Source organism: Balaenoptera borealis (assembly GCF_965194805.1).
Source record: "Balaenoptera borealis genome assembly, chromosome: 10".
In the NCBI taxonomy this organism is placed as follows: domain Eukaryota; kingdom Metazoa; phylum Chordata; class Mammalia; order Artiodactyla; family Balaenopteridae; genus Balaenoptera; species Balaenoptera borealis.
In genome coordinates, this window is record NC_138874.1 from 70,510,758 (window position 1) to 70,529,408 (window position 18,651).

Here is an 18,651-nt window from a genome sequence, read left to right on the forward strand (position 1 = left end):
TCATTGAACATTGCCTAAAGAAACCCTAAAAAAGATTTAGGGGTACCTGTTTATTTTCATTATCCATATTCTCTTGATCCCCCAGTGATTAATATAACTAATCTGTGACATAAATGATTTCTTTTTTATGACATGTCAGTGACTTTGATATTTTAGTTGCAAATAAATATCCCCAAATTGCCATCCAGAAATTTATGGAAAATAACTTTAGATATGTTACTTAAAATGGCATTATGGACTAAGATGTGTTTGGGCATAGGGGACTTCAGTTTCAGTCTTGGCTCCTCTACTTGCTGTCTGAATGACATTATGGAACAAACTTCATTGCTCTGAACTTGAAGTACTTCATCAGTAATATCAGAGCATAACTAATGTCTACCTCAAACAGTGAGAATTCAATGAAACTGTGTAGGCAAAAGAGCTTTACAAATTGTAATGTGCTATACAATGTTCATCTTTATATTCATTATTGTTCTTATTAGAATTTATGTGGTGAGACTTACCTTTGTTTGGATCATTCCATAATGTTGTTCTCTCATTTGGCCCACTATATTCATGATGTTGAACTGTAACAGGATGACAGTAATTTTGTATTATCCATAGAGGGGGAAAACACAAAACCCACAGATGCCAAAGGAGTACACCATACTTCTTTTTTTTTTTTTTCATACTTTTTTCCAGTAAAAGATATCTCAGGATTTAACCAGAAAGTTCTCATTTTCAGTCATAAGAAAATGTACTATGTTTAACCTTGTCTAATGGATAAGGAAGACTTGTTTAAATGGGTTTCCAGGAAAAAGCAGGAAGCAATCATTTATAATAAGAAATGCTCTCCAACAGAAATAACAACAAATTTGCCCCTGTGTATACTTTTCTGTTCTCAGAAGGGAGAACTTAAAGCAGCACTGTGATTCTGCAAAAGTCTGAAGCATAGAAGACTTTTTCTGGCCACAACAGTAACGCAGCTGTTTCTCATATAAAGAGCCCTCTCAACTCAAATGGAGACCCCGAGCAACAGTTGGCCCAACACCAGATTCTGCACCTGTGCACGGAGACCAGCACTACCCAGTGTGGTCACTAAGCTGGTGCAGGTCTGCAAAGGGCTGTTGCTAGACCACAATGAGATGAGTCCAGAAACTGGTAATAAGTGTTTAGAAACTCTTACGGCAATCTGACAGTGGTGTAACATTGAGCAGCCTCAACAGTGGAACAAGATATAGACCAGCTCAGGTGTTGCTGAACTTGCCTGAAAAGTCACATGTGGTGTAAGCTGAGGACGAGTCATGTGCAGCAAGACCACAAGAAATTTAAGGTTTGTCAACTGTCAACTATAATCCAAAAGTACATAAAAATCAGAGAAAATGTAAGCATTCCTTTATTTATATAATTTGTCATTTCTATAATTTAAAATGTTAATTAAGCCTTTAAAAATTTTTATATTGAAATAATTATAGATACATAGTAAGTTGCACAAAATGTACAGAGAGAGTCTGTGTATCATTCACCTAGTTTCTCCCAATTATACCATCCTCTACAACTAGAGTATAATATCAAAACCAAAAAATTGACATTGGTACAATCTACAGAGCTTATTCAGATTTTGCCAGTTTAACATGCAATCATTTGTGAGAGTGGGCGTGTATGTGTGAGTATGTATAGTTCTATAAAATATTATCACGTGAAAATTCATGCAACTGCAACCACGATCAAGGTGCATAACAGTTCCACCACAAGACTTCCTCCTGTTATCCATCAGAACTACCCACCCACCCCAACCCCCAACCCTTGGCAACCAGTAATCTGTTCTCCATCTCTATAGTTTTGTTATTTCAAGGGGATTACATAATGCAATCATGTAATATCTAACTTTTCGAGACTAACTTTTTTTTCATTTAGTCTAATTGCCTCAAGATTCATCCAAATTGAGTGTATCAGTAGTTCATTCCTTTTTATTGCTAAATAGTATTCCACAGTATGGACAGGTACCAATTTTTTTAACCATTAAACTTGTTGAAGAACATCTAGGTTGTTTCCCAGTTTTTGGTTATTATAAATAGATCTGCTATGAACATTTACATACAGGTTTTTGTGTGAACATAAGTTTTCATTTCTATGGAATAAATACCCAAGTGTTATTGCTAAGGTTATATGGTAAGTTTAGTTTAGTTCTGCTTTTCTTTTTTTTAAAGAAAATTTAAAACTATTTTCCAAACTGGATATACCATTTTACATTCATTCCTATAAGCAACATATGAGTAATCTAGTTTTTTCAAACCTTCACCAGCATTTGGTGTTGTTATTATTTTTTATATTAGCCTTTCTGATGGATGTCTAGTGATATCATGTTCTTTTTTTAAACATCTTTATTGGAGTATAATTGCTTTACAATGGTATGTTAGTTTCTGCTTTATAACAAAGTGAATCAGTTATACATATACATATGTCCCCATATCTCTTCCCTCTCACGTCTCCCTCCCTCCCACCCTCCCTAACCCACCCCTCTAGGTGGTCAGAAAGCACCGAGCTGATCTCCCTGTGCTATGCGGCTACTTCCCACTAGCTATCTATTTTACGTTTGGTAGTGTACATATGTCCATGCCACTCTCTCACTTTTTCCCAGCTTACCCTTCCCCCTCCCCGTATCCTCAAGTTCATTCTCTAGTAGGTCTGTTTCTTTATTCCCATCTTGTCCCTAGGTTCTTCATGACCATTTTTTTTTTTTTAGATTCCATATATATGTGTTAGTATACGGTATTTGTTTTTCTCTTTCTGACTTACTTCACTCTGTATGACAGACTCCAGGTCCATCCACCTCACTACAAATAACTCAATTTTGTTATTTTTTATGGCTGAGTAATATTCCACTGTATATATGTGCCATATCTTCTTTATCCATTCATCTGTCGATGGACACTTAGGTTGCTTCCACGTCCTGGCTATTGTAAATAGAGCTGCAATGAACATTGTGGTGCATGACTCTTTTTGAATTATGGTTTTCTCAGGGTATATGCCCAGTAGTGGGATTGCTGGGTCGTATGGTAGTTCTATTTTAAGTTTTTTAAGGACCCTCCATACTGTTCTCCATAGTGGCTGTATCAATTTACATTCCCACCAACAGTGCAAGTGGGTTCCCTTTTCTCCACACCCTCTCCAGCATTTGTTTCTAGATTTTTTGATGATGGCCATTCTGACTGGTGTGAGATGATATCTCATTGTAGTTTTGATTTGCATTTCTCTAATGATTAATGATGTTGAGCATTCTTTCATGTGTTTGTTGGCAATCTGTATATCTTCTTTGGAGAAATGTCTATTTAGGTCTTCTGCCCATTTTTGGATTGGATTGTTTGTTTTTTTGATATTGAGCTGCATGAGTTGCTTGTAAATTTTGGAGATTAATCCTTTGTCACAAAAGACCCCGAATAGCCAAAGCAATCTTGAGAAAGAAAAACAGAGCTGGAGGAATCAGGCTCCCTGACTTCAGACTATACTACAGAGCTACAGTAATCAAGACAGTATGGTACTGGCACAAAAATAGAAATATAGATCAATGGAACAGGATAGAAAGCCCAGAGATAAACCCACACACATATGGTCACCTTATCTTTGATAAAGGAGGCAAGAATATGCAGTGGAGAAAAGACAGCCTCTTCAGTAAGTGGTGCTGGGAAAACTGGACAGCTACATTTAAAAGAATGAAATTAGAACACTCCCTAACACCATACACAAAAATAAACTCAAAATGGATTAAAGACCTAAATGTAAGGCCAGACACTATCAAACTCTTAGAGGAAAACATAGGCAGAACACTCTATGACATAAATCACAGCAAGATCCTTTTGGACCCACCTCCTAGAGAAATGGAAATAAAAACAAAAATAAACAAATGGGACCTAATGAAACTTAAAAGCTTTTGCACAGCAAAGGAAACCATAAACAAGACGAAAAGACAACCCTCAGAATGGGAGAAAATATTTGCAGATGAAGCAACTGACAAAGGATTAATCTCCAAAATTTACAAGCAGCTCATGCAGCTCAATATCATGGTTTTAATTTTATTTCCCTAAAGGTTAATGAAGCTGAGCATCTTTTCATGTGCTTATTTATCATCAATACATCCTCATTGTTGAAATGTCATGTCTTTTACCCATTTTCTAACTGAATTACTTGCCTATTTATTTATTTATTTATTTTACTATTGAGTTTTGAGGATTCTTTATATACTCTAGATGTGAGACCTCTGTTGGATATGTGGATTGCAAACAGTTTTTCCAAGTCTGTAGCTTGTCTTTTCATCCACTTCATAGCATCTTTCATATAACAAATAACTTTAATTTGCTTTCCCCCTAATATTAGTGATGGCAAGAATGTCTGCTCTCACCACCTGTTTTCAACACACTTGAAGTTCCAGGTAGCGCAATAAGACCAGAAAAAAGAAATATGAGGCAAATGAATTGGAAAGGAAGAGGTAAATGTGTCCCTACTTGCAGATGGAATGATTGTCTATGCAGAAAATCCCAAGGAATCTGAAAACAAAACAAAACAGGACAAAAAAACCTCTTAGAACTAATAAGTGAGTTCAACAAGATCATAGGATACAAGATCAACATGCAAAAATCAACTGCATTTGGGGACTTCCCTGGTGGTGCAGTGGTTAAGACTCCATGCTCCCAATGCAGGGGGCCCAGGTTCGATTCCTGGTCAGGGAACTAGATCCCACATGCATCCTGCAACTAAGAGTTCACATGCCACAACTAAGGAGCCCACCTGCCACAACTAAGGAACCCATGTGCTGTAACTAAGACCCGGCACAACCAAATAAGTAAATAAATATTTTTTAAAAACACAAAACTCAACTGCATTTATACATACGTGTACACACAATGAACATGGTAGTAAAAACACAGTACCATTTACAACTGCTTCAAAGAAAATGAAATAAAATAAATCTAACAAAACACGTACAGAAGCTATATGCTGAAAATGACAAAATGCTGATGAAAGAAATCAAAGAAGACTTAAATAGAGAGACATACCACATTCATACTGGAAGATCCAACATAGTAAAAATGTCAATTCATCCTATCAAAATCCCTCAAGCTTTTTTGTAAACATAGACAAGCTAATTTTAAAATTTATATGGAAAGGCACAGACCTATAATGGTTAAAACAATTTTGCAAGTGAAGGAATCACTCTCCCTGATATTAAGACTTCCTATAGAGCTACAGGGATCCAAAGTGTGATAATGGCGAAAGGATAGACACATGGATCAATGAAACAGAATATAGAACTAGAAATAGGTCCCATACAAATATTCCCAATGATTTCTGACAAAGGTGTAAAAACAATTCAGTGGAGGAAGAATAGCAAGTGAACTTTGACTTAAACCTTGCCCCTTATTAAAAAAATTAACTCAAAATGGACTATGGACTTAAATGTAAAACATAAAACTACAGAACTTTAGAAAAGAACATAGGAAAAATTCTTTAGGACCTAAAAATTCTTTAGGCTAGTTGAGGAGTTCTTAAACTTGACACCAAAAGCATGATCCATAAAAGGAAATATTTATAAAATGGAACTTCAATGAATTTAAAAACCATTGTTTCTTGAAAGTCTGTTAATTTGTAATTTAAGATTAGGCAAATTATGAAAATATATTTGTATTATTCATTTTTAACCTTAATTTACTGATGGCAAAAGCTGCTGCACTGGATTGTCTTGACAAGAAAAGGCACAGCTTTTCTGAATATAGCTGTAGTGGTTAACCAAATGATAATAGTGGAAGTAACTACAAAGAAATGAAGACCAAAAGAGTTCATGTTAATTTTACCTAGCATTATGATTCCTCATACATTGAGTTTTATAGCCATTATTAATTGTGAATTGCTAAAACCACACTTGTATTAATTGCAAAGATGTACTGGCTAACAAAGCAAAGAAACCATTAAAATGTGCTTGTTACTTACAGAACAAAAGAAGTAAGTTCCAAGACAAAAGAATTATTTTAAAGAATACTAAAATAAAAAGCTCACGTTCAACATTTCACATGTAACATTAATACTCTGCAGACTTACAAAATAGCACTTTGAATTGCTAAGACTAAAAACCCTTACACGATTGCCAGATAATGGTGACAGACTGTACTGAAGGTGCTATATTGAAAATCTGGGCTGAAGGTGTAGCAAAAAAAGATAGTTAAAGTACCATTTTCTAATGAAGCCACAGCTTGACGAATTCAGGGACTGGCTAGTGATGAGAAGTCGTAACAACTCAGGAAACAAAAGTAACAAAGTATTTACCGTTGCAACTTACTAACTGCACAGCTATTGCTAACATAGTGATTCAGTATATGTTTGATTTGAAAGTGATGTGATAAGAAGGAAGAATTCTTCCTTTTCTCAGTTTGATTAGTGATAAACACAACTAACTAGTCTTAAACTGCATAAAAATGCAAAGTGCTACATTGTCATCAAATGTAATTTGGAGCTTAAGTTTTGTGTAGGATTATGTTCTGGTAGTAGAGCTGCAATGACAAGAAAACAAGTCTGAGGTAGTTATACAGATTAAAGAATTTATCCCAAAAGATAAACCAACACACTGCTTCATCAAGAAAGTCTTGCTACCAAAAAAAAAAAAAAAAAAAAAAAAGAACCCTGCCAGATGAACTGGACAGTGTGTTTAGTGATGTGGTAAGAATTTTTGATTTCGTAAAGGTTAATGTGTTAAATTTTGGATTACTCACTTCATTATGTGATAATATGGTAACATAATTAACAACTGTTAGAGGGGAAAGTTCTATCGAGAATGTTTCAACTACAGAGCAATATCAGTGTTGGCAAGAGAAGAGCCAGTTTGCTCCCAATGTTTTAAGGATTTTTAAGCAGGCTTACTTAAAAATAAAAACAACTATAAAATAACAATAAAAAGAAATAAATGGTTACATATTCTCAGATTTTCATATCCTTTAGAGTTATAATTGATAAACTAATCTTAGAATGTCAGCCACACACGGCTGGTATACAGCTTGCAGCATGTAAGACTCCCTGTGTGATTTCCACAACGCACAAACTGGTCTACATCCTGTTCACCAAGGCCAACCCACTGTCATGCTCTTGGATGTCACAGCAATATATCAAACTGCTTTGAAAGTTTCTAAATGCTTACTCTCAATTTCAGAAAACTTATCTTTCTGCAAATAACACAGATTGTTGCTGGTCCAAGACCATACTTTGAGTAGCTCTGGTGGACAAAATTTCTGAAAAGAGTAGAGAGGGGCATAAGTAAGAACATTTGACAGCTCAAGGCTCTATGAAAAGCCAATAAGGCAACAATGGATGCATTTCCTTTTTTTGAACCACTATTTTCCATTGAATCTAAGCATCCTTAATTGTAAAATACATCACTATTTTACATACCGCTAAGAAAAACACTGTCAATTAGGCTGACAGATGAGTTATCATAAAACACATTTTGAGTTTAAAGAAGGTATAATGTTGGGGAAAAAAAGTGCTCCTCAGAATCACAAAATACAATACTTATAGTTTTTACAGTTTCTATAAGGAATATAAAATAAGGACAAATATAAACAAATTAATTATGATGAAGAATGTATAAAATAAAAAGTATGCTAATGCATTTTCTGTTAAAAGGATAAAACAACATTAATTATAGGAACAGGTAACATCAGATTCATACTACTTAAATTTTCAGCATTTTGGGGACATTTGTCATTTTTTTACCACCCAGTTTATATTCATTATTTGTTAAAAAAAAAAAAAAAAAACTCTCAGTTTGCTTTGGAAAACCATTCCTCTCTCATTCTCAGCCATATGGCCTGGAGTAGTCCTGACAGACCTTAATGGACCAGCATCTCCCACAGTGATCAGTTTAGGGAAAGGGCTATAACTGAAGCGGAAACAGTGAAATGCTAGGAGATATTGTCTCAAGCTTCTGAGAAAAAGAAACTCCCTCTGTCCTCCAGGGAGTTTCTGGGAGAGGACATTTTTCTACCCCCGACGTAATACTACCTTAGAATGGAGAGTTGTAGAACCCATGCAGCCAATTTGCTATCACAAGGGAGAGTTTGTCACTGTTGGGGTATAACTACATAATGCCTAAGAGAGCAGAGATTTAACATTTGTTCTGATAACAAGATAACTCTGCAAAATTTGCCTACCAGGACAAATGCCTCGTAGCCCCTGTTATCTTATGACTGAGGTGTGGATTTTCATATTCCTTGTGGGCATGGTGAGAGCCGCTTTCCCCCCCACCCCACAGTGCCTGCTAACTAAACAAATGTCTTCCCCTCCTCACTTCTGCAGCACAGGAAAGCAGTTCAGTAAAAGTAGGCCTTTTGGGGCACAGATCTAAAGTCCCATTCCCTAATTAATCAGTAATAAAGATCATAGTAGAATCACCATATGTCTAATTCTTGTGTTTATCCCTTAGCTGGTTCCAAATTTAGGAGGAAAATAAAGAATTGTTAATGGTTGACTCAAACCCAACAATATTATTATCCTTATTTTACATATGAGAAAACTAAGTTTCAGAGAAGATGAGCAATTTGCAGAAAGTCACCAAAATCTAAAATGTGTGGCAAAACTGGCAGTCAAACCCAGGGACCTCTCATTAACTCTGAAGTCTACTTTTTTTTCCCAATGTGCTCACATGCATGTATTTCTGTTCATTAAAAATAGGCACACATCATCAACATTCTCTAACAAGATTCTAAAAACTGTATGTGTGGGTGGAGGGAAAGAAAAGGAAAATGAACTCATGTTTACGATGCAGCTACCACGCTCCAGACACTGTCTGAAGCCATTCATTTGCATTGTGTACTTTAATCCTCACAACCACCTCCAAGAACCTGCAGCAGTTAAGCGAGAAGCAGGTATCCAAAGCTCACAGGCTCTCTATTTACTCAGTTGCTCTTGAAGGCCAAATATCAGTCTTCAGCTATTAGAAGGCTGTTAAAAGTATAGTGTTTACTAACAGCATCAGTTTATCTGCTTAATTCACACACTTACTGAAAAGTTCTTTTCAATGGCACAGAACACAACATCCACACATAGGAACACCCCTGTCCGGCCCGCACCAGCACTGCAGTGAACAATGATGGTTCCTGTAAGGTGGCTCTTCCTCACATAACGAACATACTTTGTAAAACCTTCTGCTGAGGCAGGAGTGCCATGGTCTGGCCACTTGGTGAACTGCAAGTGTTTTACAAAGTGACTAGCTCCTGTCTGTGGGGGTGGGGTGGGGAGGGAGAGAGGGAGAAAGGGAAAGAGAGAGAAGGAGGGAGGGAGAGAGAGGAAGGCAGAGAGAGAGGAGAGGTTTATCAACGTCTTATAGTAGAGATCTTTTTTTAATTTCTAATATGCCAGAAATAGTTAATAATAATTGCTATACGGTAATAGGATAATAAAAATAAAAATACTAACAGGTGACAGGAATTTAGCCCTTACTCTGTGCCAGGTACTGTGCTAAGGACTTCACACACATTATCTCATTTAATCTTCACATCAACCCTGGGGAGGCAAGCACTGTGATATCCTCAGGTTACAGATGAAAAAGTAAGAATTTGATTGACTGATAGATGTATGCTAGGTCAGAAGGCTCATATGTTTAGAGCTGGGACAATAATGTAGTCCTCCCAAATCTAACTCTACCATCTTTCTTCTGCACCATGAGAAAGTAGAAGAGTCCAAACAAACCAAGAATCCAAAACACTTAGGATGAAAGATGAGCTAACATGTTAGGAATAAGATAGAAAAGCAATCTATCTTGGCTTAAATATTATGATACTAGATTTAATTAAAACAGTAAGTGCTGTCAAGTTGCTTAACCGGGATTTGGTGGGGGACAACCTCCTCTGGTGATGTGGACAGGGCAGTTAATGACCATGTGAGTAGACTTTGGTCCCCACTCTTGTGTTGAACCCCCTGAAAGTGGAGCCATGGAACTCTCCTCAGTGTTGACAGATAAAGCACTTTGAGTTTACTGATCATCCTTTCCAGAGGGTTCACCCTTTCCCCAATGTGGAGCCCTCATTTTACTTCACTGGGCACCCTCGTGAAAAAACTCAGGAAGGGTTTCTCACTGCTCCTCTGCTTCTCCCTAATGCACCACTTTTTTCTACGTTCCAAATAGAAATACAATTTTCCTAAGTTCCAAAAAGAAAACCTCAATTTTGAATCATCGGTACATGAAATTGGATGAGGAAAACGATACTTGAAAATCTTGTGAAGGCACCAAATTGAGGATAGCTCTCACTCCATCACATATTTTAGGGATTAAATCTTTCATGCACTGTTGACCACTGAGAACCTGCACAAAGGTGGGCCTCACTGGTTTCCTGACACAGTGCTATGATGCAAATTCTCCAAACAGCAACCCCATGGTTTTGAGGCTTGTGGGCCTCAGCCCAAAGGTCACCATCCTAGACGCCCTTGTCAAGGGTGCACAAGTGGAACCAGGCATTTGAATCCTTGCAGACAGATCATTCCTCTGGCCCTCCCAACTGGCCTATATTCTCCAAGCATGCTGTCCTTCTCCTGCCATAGCATGTATCACACGTCATTTGGAACTGGTGTTTTCCTTCCCCACTAGACTGTAAGCACTCTAAGAGTTGAGACTGTGTCTGTTTTCTATCTCCAGCATCTGGCACAATACTTGGTTAATAGGAGGGAATCAACAAGTCTTAGGAGAGTTAAGGATCAGGCAAATCCTCAGGTGTACAGAGCAAGCACAGGGCCTAGCACACAGCCAGCAAGCTCTCCATCAATGTCCGCCATTATTACTATTCTTGGCCTCCTTGGTCACACCACTCTATGCTCCGATCCTCATGCTCTTCAATTCTATCTTTTCCCCTCCCTCCCCACTTCTCTATCTCTTCAACATCTCCCTTTGCACTCAGGTCCCCATCCCACAGTAAACTTGTGGAAACCATCATCACTTTCCTAAATGCTTCTTCCACTTCCTGGCCTTGCCTCCCATGGGCACTGCACTCTGCAGCCCTCTCTAATCAAGGCCACCTATTTTCCTGTACTCCAGGTACCACAGAGCCTAGAGATTAGGTTGCATACCCCTTGCTGCCCAATGCTATTTCCAATTGATTATTCCTTCTCTTTGTACAAAAACCTCTCTTCCTTTTGAGTTTCATACCTCTTAGCTTCACCTTCTTATCACTATCACCCTACCACAGATTCTGACTGGGCAAATTTGGGATCTCAACAGCCAAACAGACATTCTAACCTCACATTTTTATTTCTCTCTTGCAGAGGAGACCATTTTTTTCTTCTAGTCCTCACAATGTGATCACTCCTTGGACTCACCATCACCTATAATGTCCAATATCAAAAATCTTCCAGTTCTTAGATTCCAACATCATTTTCTGAGCAGAAGCTCTTATTCTACCACCTCATTTGTGCCCCACTTCAACTCCAACAATGTGACTAAATAGAGCTCTCCTGTCCTTGTTGTCCTCCATTTCCTCCTAGCCCCTGATTCCATCCTTCTCCCTAAATTTAGACTTCATAGCTGATTATCTAAATCATTCTCTTACCAAACTGTCAACTCCTTTCATCCTTTGAATCCTGCCACATATACTAAGCAACATCCCTCCCTGGGTAAGTCTCATAACCTGTGGTCAGGAATCCCATGGTTAGGAAAAAATTAATCACATAGTTGCATATTTTACTATTATTGAAAATTATGGGTTCCAACCTCAGCACCTCCAGCAACCCTTTTCCTGATCATTGCCTGTGCTCCAATCAACTTCTTTGATGATGACTCAAAATCTCATCACTCTTTTCAAGTTTCCAGTTTAACTCCCATCCCCTTCACTCCTATAGAACACATGTATCACCTACCTGCTAATCAAATCCACTTAGAGCAATGTAACATCACTTTCTCCTATAAATCATTCCTTTTCTACTTTCTGAGTCTGTTAGAGCAAGAAATGAATTATTCTATGAATTATTCTAGACCAATACTTCCCAACAGAACTTTCTACAATGATGCAAATGCTCTGTATCTTTGCTGCCCATATGGTAGCCACTAGTAACATGTGATTAAATACTAGAAGTGTGGATACTACAAATGAGGAACTGAATTTGTTATGTTATGTAAGTTTAAATAATTTAAATATAAAATAGCCAAATGTGGCTATCGCATTTGACAGCATTATTTTTGAACACTCCTTATAAGTCACAAGTCATAAGTCACATAAAGTCTGTCAATTTTATCTGAAAAACACCAAAGTCTTTGCTTTCTATCTAATTGTTAACTGCCCTAGTTGATCATGGACCTTCTTACTAAAATTGTTCAATGTCTCCCAATTATCTTCATAATGAAGTTCATGTTCCTTAGCTGAAATCCAAGACACTTCATGTTCTGGCTTTCTCTACTTATTTTCTATAGCCTCATCTCACCTCTCATTACTCCCTGGCATTGAACTTTTACAGTCCAGAAACACTTAACTACTTGTATCTCTCTATACACATCCCATGCTATTTTATACCTTGATCATCTACTTCCTCTTTCCAGCTTTCTCATTTGGGTGATTCTCAATCCAGATGTCACCTTCTCTAGCAAATCTTCCCCTCAAGCCCAAGGAGAGCTAAGTACTTCCCTTCTGAGCTCCCAAAGCACCCCATACAAATCTCAATATTACCACATTCATTGAGCACAGTTAACTGGAGGTACCAGTGAGCTCGCCGCCCTCTTTGCTACTCAGTAAGGAGCAACAGTGCCTGGCACAGTGATTATCAGGAGATCTTAAGGACTCCACACATATCTGTCACTCTCAGCAGAAGCAGCCGAAGTACATCCCAGGATTAGGCAACTTCCAACACTCACTCTCAACCGCCCTAACTCCCCTTTTCAATTTTTTCATCTCTCCAGTCAGAGTTTGGTTAGGCAGAAGTAGAAGGGCTGTTGTCTTAGTTTCTGGTACCAGGGAGAAGTAAAAACAAGTTACTTTAAAAAGCATCCCCAGCTATGTTCCATCTTACTCCTAACTTCTCGTCCTGACACGTGTGCTTATATAATGAAATATACATCTAACACTGATTTTTTTTAACTTACGGACTTCTTGACAACTTGAAATATTCGAATGACGAAATATTGAAGTATCTGGTAGTTCTCCAGGAAGATATGACAATTTTTCAGTTCCAAAGGTTTCTTCATAGAAACAGGCCAGTAATGGTGGCATTTGATAACTCCACCTTCTACCTCTCTGGTTATCATGACAATAACATTAGTTATTTTCCAGAACCATTTGCCAAAAGTCATTTGTGGTAGTTAGCAGTGGTCCTTGGGTAGCAATATAGTAATACTCTTTTCCAGAATTGACTATTTTAATATAACTAGCATTGATGTAGTCCTTGTTTTCTCCAAGAGGAACACGTGTTGCATCACCTATTACAAACACAGAAACATAGGGCAGACAAAGGAAAAGCAGGAGATGCAATACACCCAGATTTCATGAAACCCTTTCACACAGGTAAATCCATTTATCTCTTTGACCAATAGAGAAGATGGCATAGGAGTTTCTTTTCAAAGGGTTATTTCAGTCCATGAATTTAAATTCTTCCCTCCCCAAAACCTGCTGGCGTGACCTAAGAAATATACAATTAGGTTAAGGTAGTTTTTTAAAAAATCAGTTTCTGAACAGAGAAGGATGCTATTGGTATCCAGACATTCTGAGAGATTTCTGTTACATATGGCACAGGTAGGAATAGGCCAAGGGAGGTACCTCCTAGCCTATGACTGAACACAGCAAAGGAGTAGGCCTCTGAGGGAGCAAGTGAGTGAATGACATTCTCCTACAAATCCGGAGAACTTGTAAGCCCAGAGCAGTAGGGCCAAGAGGGAGGGAAAAAAAAAAAAAAAAAGATTGGGGTACTTGAGCAGATACAAATCCTAGGATTACTGTAATTCTACCAATGCCCCACACACAAGGCAGCCATCTTTTATGTCCATTCCCAGCCTTCACGTGGTGAAGTGGCATGCTAATCAAAGGTATTGTGTCAAAACGATGCTACAAAGGGGATTTGCTCCAAGTAACATGGGATTCGTCCAACATGGACTATTATAACAAATAGGAGAGGGGAAAATCCAACTACTTGGCTCACTAATAAACTCCACTGGCCCAGGAACTCTCTTCACTTTACACAGACATCTGGAGCTCTGGTTCCACCACTGCTCCCACAGAGAGAATAAAAGGAGGGTCCTTCCTTGCCATGCAGTGGTCTCACCAATAGTTCCTCTCCATTACTCAAGGTCATGTGACCCACTTATCTCCCAAAAACACTATGACCAAGATCACTGAAGAGGGCTTACACAATTTCTGACAGAACCTTTCTCAAATTCCAAAATAGCAAACATAAATTTCTCCTTGTAAATATGAATAAATAGAAAAAACAATCACTAGATATATAAAGATATCTAGTACTTCACAAAAGTATATCATTCTGAGAAATCACAGCAAATGTCTTCCTTTCTATAAGAGGGAAGAATACTTTAAAAACTCCTATTTGTATTTTAAATGAAATTTGAGCAAACATTATTTTATTATTTAAAAGAATGATGTATATCTGTTTATTGACATAAATTTGTTATATTATTAAATTATAAAGGAGGTAAAAGAGCATTAAAGTGAGATCTTTCATCATATATCTGTATGTATACATATATATCATATATAAACATATGATTAAAAAACCTGGCAAGTATTCATCAAAATGCTGGCAGTGACTATTTTATTATCTAAATTTTTATAGTGAATATGTACCATTTTGCAGAAGAAAGTAATTTTTTTATTTTCAAAAGGGAGATTTAACATGTAAAAATGAAACAATCTAAAGTAATAAAAGCTTGCTTTCAAATAAAAACCACAATTGCTCAATTAAAATCCCTAACATGAGAAGCGAACAGAAAAACAAATTAGTGATTTAGAAAACCAGCTTAAGGAATTTTCCCAGAACTCAAAAAAAAAAAAAAAAGTGAAAAAAATGACAATAATTATTAAAATACTAAAGGATGCAGAGCATATAAAAGGAATATATAAAAGGAAGGAATTTCAGAAACAAACTATGGAACACAGGCATACCTCAGAGATATAGTGGGTTTGGTTCCGGACCACCACAATAAATGTACTATCGCAATAAGTGAGTCACATGAATTTTTTTGTTCCCCAGTGCATATAAAAGTTATGTTTACACTATACTGTAGTCTACTAAATGTGCAATAACATTATGTTTATAAAACAATATACGTATTTTAATTAAAAAATACTTTACTGTTAAAAAATGCTAACCATCATCTGAGCCTGCAGCAAGTTGTAATCTTTTTACAACAGTAACATCAAAGATCACTGATCATATCACTATAACAAACATAATCATAATGAAAAAGTTTGACATATTGCGAAAATTACCAAAATGTGACACAGAGACATGAAGTGAGGCAATGCTGCTGGAAGAATGTGCTCAACACAGGCTTGCCACAAACTTTCAATTTGTAAAAAACACAGTATCTGCAAAGTACAATAAAGTATAGGGCTATAAAACCAGGTATGCCTGTATTTAGCAAGAAAGAAATAACTCAAGTAGTCATAGGAGAAAAGTTCCCCTCAAAAAGGAGATAGTAATACATGATCATGAGCCCACTGCCACAAATAATTTGCCTCCAAGTGAGTTCCCTGATCAGAAGCAAGGCTGTGTGGACTACCATGATGGTGGATAAGGCATCCTGCAGGTCCAGATGGTAGATCTGGTAGAAGCTTGTATGCGAGGAAGGCAAATCCATATCTAGTGTCTATTTTATTATGAACAAAAGCACCGTTCTTTCTATGACAGAAGCAGTCCAATGTAATCAACCTGCCATCAAGTAACTAGCTGGCTGATCACCCTGGGAAATGGCGCCATATTGGGGCCTCAGTGTTGGTCTCTGCTGCTGGCAGATCGGGCACTCAGCAGTGGCCATAGCAAGGTCAGCCTTGGTGAGTGGAAGTCCATGTTGATGAGGAGCCCATGCATAGCTTCTATTCCTGCCAGCATGTCTACTTTGTTCATAAATCCACTGGGTAATGACAGGAGTGGCTGGGAAAGAGGCTGACCAGTATCTACAGAATAGGTCATCCTATCCACTTGATTATTAAAACCTCTTCTTAAATCACCCTTTGATGAGCATTCACAAAGGATACAAATATATTCATGTTTTTGGCCCTTTCAGAGAGATCTATACACATTTCTCTCGCCCAGATTTCCTTGTGACCAATTTTCCAGTTATGTTTCTTCCAAGTCCTTGACCATCCAGCTAAACAATTGGCTATAGGCCATGAATTAGTAAAGATTTGTACCTCTGGCCATTTCTGCTTCCAAGCAAAATGAACAACCAAGTGCACTGCTCAAAGTTCTACCAATGGGGAAGATTTCCCTTCACTACTGTCCTTCAGGCATGTCCCCAAAACGGCATTGTAGAGCAGCTGCTGTCCACTTCCAGGTGGTGCCTGCGTGTGGTGCAGAACCATCTGTAAACCAGGTCCCAGTTTTCTCTTCCTCAGTCAATTGATCATAGGGAACTTGTCACGAAGCCACAGGTACAGGCTGAGAAAGAGAAGGTAATGTAGCAGGAGAGGGGACCATGGGTATTTTGGCCACTTCATGTAACTTATTTGTACCTTCAGAGCCTGCTCAAGCCCGACCTTGTATACACCACTTCCATTTGATGATGGAATGCTGCTGTGCACGCCCAACTTTCAGGCTCATGGTTAAGTGTTCAGCCTCTACTAAGGCCCAGTAGCAGGTCAAAAGCTGTTTCTCAAAAGGAACAGCTCTCAAGAGTAGAGTAGTTATACACAGAGACTGGCAAGGCTTTACTCCAAAATCCCATGGGCATGAGCTGTGATTCATCTATAAGGGCCTGACAAAGCCTCCAAACAGTATCCTTACCTTCCACTGACATTGCACCTATTGGATCCTGTGGCCCAAGTGGCAAAGCAGCTTGCACAGCAGCATGGACCTGTGGCAGAGCTTTCTCTTGTTCTGGGCCCCACTCAAAACTAGCAGCTTTTGAGTCTCTTGGTAAATGGGCCAGAGTAGCACACCCAAATGAGGAATATGTTGTCTCCAAAGTTCAAAGAGGACCACTAGGCACTGTGCCTCTTTTGGCTGTAGAAGGGGTCAGATGCAAATCTTATCCTTCACCTTAGAAAGGATGATTCTGACATGCCCCACACCACTGGACCTCTAGAAATTTCACTGAAGTAGAAGGCCGCTGAATTTTTTGATTCATTTCCCACTCTCTGACACACAAATGTCTTACCTGTAAGTCTAGAGCAATCAGTTGCTACTTCTTGCTCACTAGGTTCAATCAGCATGATGTCATCAATATAATGGACCACTGTGATAATATTAAGTAATGGAAAGGTGATCAAGATCCCTGTGAACTATGACATAGGGATGGAGAGTTGATATTTCCCTGAGGTAGAACAGTAAAGATGTACCACTGGCCTTGCCAGCTGAAAGCAAATTGTTTCTTTTGGTCTTTACTAACAGGTATGGAGAGAAAGCATTAGCCAGATCAACAGGTACACACCAGGTACCAGGGGATGTGTTGATTTTCTAAAGCAATGAAATCTCATCTGGTACAGCAGTTGCACTTGGAGTCACCACCTGCTTAAGCTTACAATAATCCACTGTCATTCTCTAAAATCTGTTTTCTGCATAGGTCAAACAGGTGAGTTGAGTGGGGATGTGGTCGGAATCACCACCCCTGCATCCTTTAAGTCCTTGAAGGTGGCACTAATCTCTGTATTCTCTCCAAGAATGCAGGATTGCGTTTAGTTTACTATTTTCCTAGGTAGAATCAGATCTAGTGGCTTCCACTTGGCCTTTTCCGCCATATTAGCCCTCACTCCACAGGTCAGGGAACCAATGTAGGGATGCTGCCAGTTGCTGAGTATATTTAGTCCAATAATGTATTCCAGAACTGGAGAAATAACCATAGTGGGTCAGCACCCACTGGACCCACTGTGAAATGGACCTGAGCTAAAACTCCATTCATTATCTGACCTCCATAAGCACCACTAACTGGTAGACCACAGTGATGCTTTGGGTCTCCTGAAATTAGTGTCACATTAGTGCCAGTATCAGTAGCACTGGCAAAGAAGATTCTTCAGAGTTTAGGGATTTGATGTGTGCATCTTCACCAGGATCTTCCCATATGTTTCTGTTCCAATTTTCAGGATCACATTCCTTCTCACTCAATGTCATCACTTGAACAGAAAACACCCTGCAAGGTTGGGAATTCAATTTCCATTGTATTTTAGCCATTTGCACATAAGACTCTGGGTTAGATTTTCAGATGTCTCAGCTCCATGACTATAGGAGATAGGGGTTTCTTTCAGGGCAGACATAAAACTTTTAGGTCATTTATGTGGTGCTTGAGCCGGAAATTTGAAACCCTTTCTTTCCCTACTTTGTCCAGTGCAATTAGCGGCAACCAGCCAATCTCATTATACTTGTTAGTTTGACAAAAATACTCTAAGGTATTAAATACACAGTTATCTAGAACCTTGCCTCTTATAAGTATTTGAGTAGGAATATCCAATGGTGAGATTTTGTGTATCTCTATTGCCATATCACACC

The 18,651-nt window shown here is 38.3% G+C and overlaps 1 protein-coding gene across 1 annotated transcript in view; it reads right to left on the reverse strand.

Moving 5' to 3' along the window:
* PTPN20 (protein tyrosine phosphatase non-receptor type 20) overlaps positions 1–18,651 on the reverse strand; it is a 102,081-nt gene that overhangs the window by 15,821 nt on the left and 67,609 nt on the right. The window contains 4 exon segments of the mRNA XM_082407151.1: positions 504–566; positions 9,025–9,240; positions 13,085–13,259; positions 13,261–13,417. Of these exon segments, the coding sequence (XP_082263277.1) occupies positions 504–566; positions 9,025–9,240; positions 13,085–13,259; positions 13,261–13,417 (611 nt within the window).